General features: G+C 33.6%; 1 protein-coding gene across 2 annotated transcripts in view; it reads left to right on the plus strand.

Annotated features, from left to right (window-relative positions):
* SEMA3A (semaphorin 3A) overlaps positions 1-9,035 on the plus strand; it is a 534,862-nt gene extending 525,827 nt beyond the window's left edge. For both annotated transcript variants that reach the window (XM_005550353.5, XM_005550356.5), the window contains 2 exons: positions 4,039-4,181; positions 5,562-9,035. In XM_005550353.5, coding sequence (XP_005550410.2) covers positions 4,039-4,181; positions 5,562-6,017 — 599 coding nt within the window. In that variant the 3' untranslated portion in view covers positions 6,018-9,035. The remainder of the gene's footprint in view (positions 1-4,038; positions 4,182-5,561) is intronic.
* Positions 9,036-9,411: the final 376 nt, after the last annotated feature.

The following is a 9,411-nucleotide window of genomic DNA, read 5'->3' on the forward strand; positions in this document are numbered from 1 at the left end:
ATGGATATGGTAATTACCCTGATTTGATCATTATACAATGTATACATGTATGGAAACATCACACTGTACCCTATAAATATGTACACGTATTATATGTCAATTATAAACAAAACAAAAAGTTAAAATTCATAGTTTTTTTTTTTTTTTTTTTTTTTAAAGACAGAGTCTTGCTCTGTCACCTAGGCTAGACTGCAATGGGGCTATCTCGGCTCACTGCAACCTCTGCTTCCCGGGTTCAAGCGCTTCTCCTGCCTCAGCCTCCGGAGTAGCTGGGATTGTGAGCGCCCGCCATTATGCCCAGCTAATTTTTTGTATTTTTGTAGAAATGGGGTTTCACCATGTTGGCCAGGTTGGTCTTGAACCCTAGACCTCAAGTGATCCGTCCACCTCAGCCTTCCAAAGGGCTGGGATTACAGGCATGAGCCACCATGCCCGGCAAAATTGATAATATGTTTGACATGCCAAGAAAATGTGAAGAACTTAATAAGGTTATAAGAAGAACTGAAATATTATTTCTGTTTGTACTTTTTTTCTGGAGCTGGGGAGAGAAGGAGGCTGGAGGGAGATAGAACACATTGTTAATGGATTTATAATGTTTCCTATATTGTACAAAATTTATGCAAGTGGTTGCGGTAGAACAGTCAGGAAATGGAAAGTATATTTATTGAATACCTTCTAATTATTATTTTAAAATATTGATTAGGTATCTGTTTATAGGATGTCAGGTTAGGGAAAATTAACAGAAAATTTTTTACTTCTGAACACCCAAATATATGGGTGCTTGGCTGAGGTCATTTTGAATAAAAGTTCTGTTCCTAAGTCAGACGTTGCTGATTGTAGAAACATCCTATGGCAGAAGACTTAATAGAAATAACTGCATCCAATAAAAATTTACTTTTGGCCGGTTGCAGTGGCTCATGCCTGTAATCCCAGCATTTTGGGAGGCCAAGGAGGGCGAATCACCTGAGGTCGGGAGTTTGAGACCAGCCTGACCAACATAGAGAAACCCCATCTCTACTAAAAATACAAAATTAGCCGGCGTGGTAGCACATGCCTGTAATCCCAGATACTAGGGAGGCTGAGGCAGGAGAATTGCTTGAACCTGGGAGTCAGAGGTTGTGGTGAGCCGAGATCGTGCCATTGCACTCCAGCCTGGGCAGCAAGAGTGAAACTCCATCTCAAAAAAAAAAAAAAAAAAAAATTATTTTTAGTAATTACTGCTGATCGCAACAGAACCTAACAAAACATAAAATAGGATAATCTTAAACCAAAGAAATACAATAGTATCGCTGTATCTTGACCGTGATTGATAGTTAACATGACAGAGCTTTTAGCCTCACTGGTTACCAACTGGATGATTCTGTTTCCTTTTGTTGGACGAAAAGGGGAAAGAAAGGGTCAACTTGGGAAATAATGAGACTTTGAGGTACTGGTAAGAGTAGTTATCAAAGCAAACTTACTAAGGGCACCAAGCTCATAAACCAAATTAACCAATTGTGGTTCTTGCCTTATTTAGGTGAGAAAGTACCTGAATATCAGAAAGTTTCTTGAAGAGCGTGAGATATTACTATATTAAACTAAAAACAATTTGTTATCATCATTGCGGAATCAAACACCATCTTATAGTCTATATATTCTAGATTCCACTATGAAGAAGTAGCAGATCAAATGAAATACTTTTTTAATATAAGAAAATATTTTCTATTGAAAGAATTATTTTTGTATGTTTTCTGGTACATTGGAAAAAGCTTGCCACCACCAGAGGATGTCTTGAAGAGGAAATGAAAACTGAGCAATTACCTAGAACTACAAGAAAGATTACCAGAAAATTATCTCTGTGGACTAACTAGAATGATTAAATTAGTTAGAATCACTCAGTGATTTTTTAAAAAAATGTACCCATTGGTGTTACATTGGTATTGAAACACTTATTTTCTATTATACTAGTTACATGTCTCCTCTTATCTTAGTCAATTAATGTATTGAAAGATTTATATGAAGTTCTATGTTTGAGAGTAATAACTTACTTATACCATAGTTTTCTTTAGTAGCTTTAGCAGATTATGCAAGAGACAAGTCAGTTATAATTGTAAATTTCTAGCTGGGAAAATAGACCTAAGAGACATGGCTGTTGAGAAAGGAGATGCTGGCAGATCACTGGGTTGTTTGTTTCTAAATCCAGTGGATTTTTCTATGTTTTGCTGTCATTTATATGATAATTCATTCATATACAGAGATTGAGTGAAAGGTCTCCTCCTAAAAGTATTTCTTAATAAAAAAGAAGTTTAAACCACAGAACAGGCAGAAAAAAAAAAAAATGTATTCAATGTAAATAGCATTAACTTCTGTGACAATGCATTCTAATTATTCATGGTAGCTCCTGAATTACAGATTTTCCAGCCCCTGTTGGCCATAGCAATTAAATTCGCCTGTATCCCAGGAAGCAGATATCTTACAAATGAGTATAGCAACATGCTCCATATGCATTCAATTCAAGACACACTAATAATTTCAAAGGGAAAAAAACACAGCCTATACAATGTAGATATTGACACATGAAGATATGCATCTCCAATATTTTTTAAAATGTGACTTGGAATCAGTTAAATATTGTTCCTTTACATTGCAATCATTTCTGATTTATTTTCCTATTTCCAGGGTATCGATCTTTTCAGTAAGAAGGGACAGATAGTTCCCAATATTGGAAGAGTTTTGTTTCATACCTAGGGCATTTGAGAAATAGGTCTGAGGTTAACACTCCTGGAGATAGCAATTGAAGCTAGAAGGTGGAATGAAGTAGGTAGGGTATGATGAGAGTAGGAGATGATAGACACAGGCCTTGTGCAGGGATTGTATGGGAGTAGCATTTTTGAAGGCTTTAAACCTAGTGAGAGCAAATCATATCAGCTATGACAGTCAAAAGTATTCAGTTGATTATGACAAGAGTAAAACTGTCAAAGTGATGACAAAAAAGGGGGAAACATTTTTTAAATTAAAAATCTAGCTGAGTTTGAAGTAGAGAGCAAAAATTTTTCATCTGTCTATACTCTCAGCTTTCTGTGCATGTAAAACATATTTATTATTTTCTAAATTAATTTAATGAGTTTCAGATTGTACAGGATGTCATAATGGAAACAGGATTATGCAAGATAATAAGCAGTTTTGTTCTCTAAATGAGTTGTACCTAGACTCCCTGTGTTGTACTTTTGATCTGAACTGTGTTTCATTTACCACATTGGAGGAGGTTACATAAAGGGTAAAATAATAGAAACTTAATCAGGAAACAGGTTTTCTTTTAGCTGCACTTTATTATGTACTTTTGCCTTATTCCATAGCCTAATTCCTGAAAATAATAAAAGATGTGTCATTTTAAAATAAGAACAATTGAAACCACATTGCATTGTAATTATGCATCTGTTTTTCAAAGCCATCCCTAAATTTTCACACCAATTGATCTTCAGAACAAACTTGTAGATTATTTAGGAATTATTAGTGGGTAGTATAAACTTCCTGCACTCTACCTTCTGTAAAATGCTAGATAAATATTAGTTGGCAAATTTAATTTTACAGATAAAAAATAAACAGAGGCAAAATAATTTCTCTGAAATACATCCTTGTTTCCAAAAACTTAATCCAATAATTTTTTGTGTTACAGAATAATATAATACAAACTGGCCCCATTAGTCCAAGCACGGAGTTTTGCAGTGAAAATAATTTCCTGTAGAGTATTTATCATGACATATACAGACGTATAGTTATGCTATACACATGACTGATTTTGTAAATGTCATTGGTAGATAAATCTCTGGTAGATAAATCTCGTCTGTTTTATGTAACCCATACCAAAATGATTAGTCGATTTAGGTAGGCATTTGGGCTCTGAAACCTTACATCATTGACATTTCTGTCATCCTCAATCAATATGAAACAACTTGAAACTTGGCAATAACTTGTCTCCTGAATTTCCAAATAAAAACTTTGGAAAGTTGAGATTACTTCTCTAATATTTTCTCATTTCATTTTCTCATCACTGACCAGATAATCACCATGGCCACAGCCCTGAAGAGCGAATCATCTATGGTGTAGAGAATAGTAGCACATTTTTGGAATGCAGTCCGAAGTCACAGCGAGCACTGGTCTACTGGCAATTCCAGAGGCGAAATGAAGAGCGAAAAGAAGAGGTACAGGAATGAAACTGACCGGATATTTATATCTAAGATATACTGTTAAGTAACCCTTGTATTTTTCACTTGAGGAAAGAAAAAGCACTGAGAATGCTTATCCTCTTCTGAACCAATCAATCGCTCATTCATTAAACAAGTATTTGGTGCAGACTGATGATGTGACAGACTCTGTACTAGAAATTAGACAAAGAAAGGTAACCTGGTAAGAGTTTCTGTCCCAGAAGCAGTTTAGGGATACATATTAGACTCCCCTTATTTCTTACTGTGTTTATCTACAAAGAAATTGTGTTATCTAAATTTGTGCACAAATTAAAAAAAAAAAACCCTCCTACTAATTTTAAATTGTGTTAAATTAATTATGTTATCAAAATCTGTTTTTCTTTATCCATTACCTTCCTCCTTAAATGGGGAAGGGAGGTTGGGAAAAGATAGTAGTAGATGTAGGATGAAGGATTTAAGGCTGCACTATAAGCTCTGACATCAACTATTGATGCAGGATGAGGCAGATTTCCCTGCTCATTTGTTCCATTTATAACTCCCTAAGAGTAAAGAATTGTATACAGAAAATCTTAGTGAGCACTATGAGCCTTTAAAACTTTTTAACAGCCTTAAATAAGTGTAAACAGACTATTAAGTTGATTAATAAAATGTATTATATTCAGACAATTTTACAAACATAATATGATGTTAAAGGTAAAAACTCCTCCATTATCTTTTGACATTTTAATCAGTCTTAAAACTATATAATCCCACCATAAAACGCAAGATTGACTTTATGCATTACCAGGTGAGGCTTTTTGAGACCTCTGTTGTAAACAGTGTTCAAAATAAAAGCAAGGTTACAAATATTCAAAAATATGGTCTCATATATATTCCCATTCAAGACCAACTAAATGAAATAAATAATTAGTAAGCATGAAATTTTCTGCTTGTTTAACTTCTATTTTTTTTAAATTTCAGTTTTGGAAATCTTATTATAAATTCATTCTAATGCCTCATATCTTTCTAGTGTCATGGTTCTGTAGTTCTAATTTCAACATTTAATGTTAACTTTATCCTATATTTACATACCTACTTTCAAATTTATAAAGTATCTTTGCTCTTTCTTCCAGTTACCTTGACTATTTTAATCATTATAATAAGAAATTCTATGGAGACAGTAATATAACCAATACTCCGCAATACATCTTAAAAACAACTGACAGATATTATAATTTTCCTACTGGAAAAATGCTATCAATTTTCTTAAATTAAAAATTTTATTAACTGTTAAACTGTGCCTCGATACATAATCTAAAGTTTTACAGACACAGAGTTTCAGAGCTTGTATTTCTTTTAAATATGTATATTTTACACTGCCTTTTTTTAACCTGCTAGATCAGAGTGGATGATCATATCATCAGGACAGATCAAGGCCTTCTGCTGCGTAGTCTACAACGGAAGGATTCAGGCAGTTACCTCTGCCATGCGGTGGAACATGGGTTCATACAAACTCTTCTTAAGGTGACCCTGGAAGTCATTGACACAGAGCATCTGGAAGAACTTCTTCATAAAGATGATGATGGAGATGGCTCTAAGACCAAAGAAATGTCCAATAGCATGACACCTAGCCAGAAGGTCTGGTACAGAGACTTCATGCAGCTCATCAACCACCCCAATCTCAACACGATGGATGAGTTCTGTGAACAAGTTTGGAAAAGGGACCGAAAACAACGTCGGCAAAGGCCAGGACATACCCAAGGCAACAGTAACAAATGGAAGCACTTACAGGAAAATAAGAAAGGTAGAAACAGGAGGACCCACGAATTTGAGAGGGCACCCAGGAGTGTCTGAGCTGCATTACCTCTAGAAACCTCAAACAAGTGAAACTTGCCTAGACAATAACTGGAAAAAAAAATGCAATATACATGAACTTTTTTCATGGCATTATGTGGATGTTTACAATGGTGGGAAATTCAACTGAGTTCCACCAATTATAAATTAAAACCATGAGTAACTTTCCTAATAGGCTTTTTTTCCTAATACCAACACCTAACAGAGAACACACGTGAATGCAGTTGTTCACTTTAGCAGACTTAATGTTTCATATGAGATTTCACTGTACAGGTTTGTCTTTCTTCTTTGCCTGAGAAATAAAAATGTCATTTGCCATATTGCCATCTAAAGGAGAAAAACTGCATCAGCAAAGCCATTGTATTGAACTAAAAGTTTAAAATGAACTGCATGGATTTACTAAGCTGATGAATATTCCAAAACGTGGTTGGATTCAAGGATATATTTTGTCTACCGGCCCTCATGTTTGTATGTACTTGAGGAGTAAAATGAGTAAAATGATACTGAATGAAACGTTCTGTGGAAATATTAAAAAAAAAAAAAGAAAACATAAGCCATCCATCATCCAGAAGAAAAATGGAGTACACTGATCTACTACTGATGTCTTCTTTCAGCTTTGATCTAAAGATGTATTTTATTAAAACTATAATTTAAATGTACCATGACAAATATGCAGTAAAAATTAGTTGTTTTCTAAGCTAGAGTAGGATTTGTCTTACAATTATTGTGCTATATAGTTTTTGTTTTAAAAATTCCAATGGTGTGCTGCTTTCTTTGGACATTTTATTTTCAATTCTGTAAGAGGGATAGATGATATTGTTCTAGAAACATACATCATTAAGAGTGAACCTCTAAAACCAGGATAGAAATTATGCTTTATTTCTCTGAGAAAATCAAACAAATGGAAGCTGTTCACACCTCCCCTTCTTTAAGCATTATCTAAATTAATTTTTACTTTCATAATGTTCTTAGAAAAAAAACGGAACATTTAACCGGAAAAAAGGAAGAAATAAATTGATTTTTAAGTACATTTTACTATAATGAATCAATGAAGGGAAAAGGAACTGCATATTTCATGAAAATAATAAGCATTGTCTTAATATACTGTTAATAGAAAATGTGTCTTAATTCTGTGCTTGAATTCCTGCATGATATTTGAGACAAAGATCTCTCTTATGATTCCACTAAGAATTTTATCTGTGTCACTTAATTTTTTTGAAAGAGAGAGATCAATAACTATTCAGAGCAACATGTTAAAGGCAAAGTTTCCAACCATTTACATCTGTATCAGGTGCCTCTTATCTTTCCTTATTTAAGACAATTATTTGTACAAGAAACAGATGACTCTTTTCATGTCAATGGGAGGGAATTTTCTACAAAGTATTTTCCAGGATGCAACCCACATTTAAACAATGTAAAACTCTTTGTTTCCTGCAACAACTTACAAAATAAGGTAAAAGACTAAAATTCAAGATTTGCTTCCTTCATTGTCCTAAGACGTTTCATTGAGAATCACTGACTTTGATATACTTAAAACTTTCAGCATTATACTGTGGTTTCTTTTTGCACTGCACTCACCTATTCAGGACTCCTCCCCCAGGTTCCTCATCATGCACCAAAATGCAAAGAAAACATCTTATTAGTAATTAATGAAGCAACATTGAAATTCTAATTCTAGCTGTCTTTGGATTCTAATTAACTCAGCATCAATTTCTCACCTCAGACTACAGTGAATTTTTATTTTCTATCAGCTGAAATATTTCACAGATGGAAGCTCATGTTTCAGTTTTAATGATTGCCTTGAATAAACAAGTTGTTGCCACTTGTTTCAAACAGAAGCCTAAAAATAATCTACATTCAATTTTAGGCTCCATTGACTAATATGGTGTTGCTTTTGGAAGTACTGTATATCCTCAAATGGAAGCCGAATCGTTAAATTATTTGAAGGACACACCACTGTGCAGAAAATAGTGTTTGAAATATAAATCGAAGAACAAAGAGTGCTCCAAAAAATAGGTCATTCTTTTATTTTCATAAAGTACCTTAACTGTACTAACAGTCAGTGTTGTGTTTCATTCTAAATTTTGCAGCTGAAATAAATTTATTTGCAATAGCAGAAATATCTTATTATTCATCCTCAAAAATAAAGGATTTGAAGGGATAGAGATTATATGATAACTTTATAGAAGCCTTTCAAAATCTGAATGCATTTTGTTTTGCGTTATGAAATGACAATAGAAAAAAGTCTCGACTTCAATTAAAAGTTACACAAACAAATCTACAGGCATGTCTTTATATACCATCAGGTCTAAGTTTTCAAAGAAAATTGTAGATATAACTTGCAGATAAGTAACTCATTACAGTTATAATCTCTACCCATGTGTATTGAGAGGGGGCAGTTTGCACGAAAAAGAATTATTGGCCCATTTAATAATTCAGCTTTAATAGACTTTGTCATATGCATGAATCATCAGAGATGAAACTGTTTGAGAGACTCATGTGACCTTACGAAAATTACAACAGCAGTCTTAGAGTATGAAAATGATGCATCACAGCAGAGACATTATGGCCCAGTTGATATCAAATGTAAAATGTAAATGCATGTAAATGCACACTTCATTTTATGTATTATTTAGTAATTTTCAATGGTATGTGTTTAATATTTTTGCTACCTACACATCAGGCAAAAAAGATGTAAATAACTTGGGAGAAAAAGAGAAAGAACAGTGTAAAATAAAACTTTCTATAGGTACTCCATTTCAGTGTGTTCAACATCCTAAAATGCAAGATTTTCCCACGCAGGTGACAAGGTGGTTTACGTACTATATAAGGGCAGAAGGTGCGTGCCCATTCAATAAGCATGTTTTTTGCCAGGTAGGAAATATGTTCCATATCTGTATTTATCATTGCATTTCAGATGGGAACTAGAAAAACTGGAGAGAAAAATGTAATGAAACTGCTGCTGTAAATTATTCCTTTTAGCATGTATTCACTTGCTAAATACACATTTCTTCAAAATATTTGAATTCAGATGTCTTTACTGTTCCCTATAACATATGGTGTTAAGGAACATAAGCTCATAAAATGTTGAGAACCAGAGTCAGGTTGCTACATAATTAGCTAACAGATTTCTTCATTGTAATCATCTGTAAACTGGATTCTATATTTATGGTGAGGATGTGAATTTTTACGCCCTTTAAATTAAATATTGTTCTTTTTAATGTCATACCTAAAAAGGAAATGTAGGGATAAATTTTTATAATGTGTCATTTTCATAATCAGTTTGGTTTTATTCAGGATCTACAAAGATGTCAGATGATTGTTATTGAAATAGCTAATCTTAAAGGTCACAGACAAGCGTTTTATTAATATGCAGCCATTAGTATAATATGTT

This window comes from Macaca fascicularis, chromosome 3, assembly GCF_037993035.2.
Source record: "Macaca fascicularis isolate 582-1 chromosome 3, T2T-MFA8v1.1".
Taxonomy (NCBI): domain Eukaryota; kingdom Metazoa; phylum Chordata; class Mammalia; order Primates; family Cercopithecidae; genus Macaca; species Macaca fascicularis.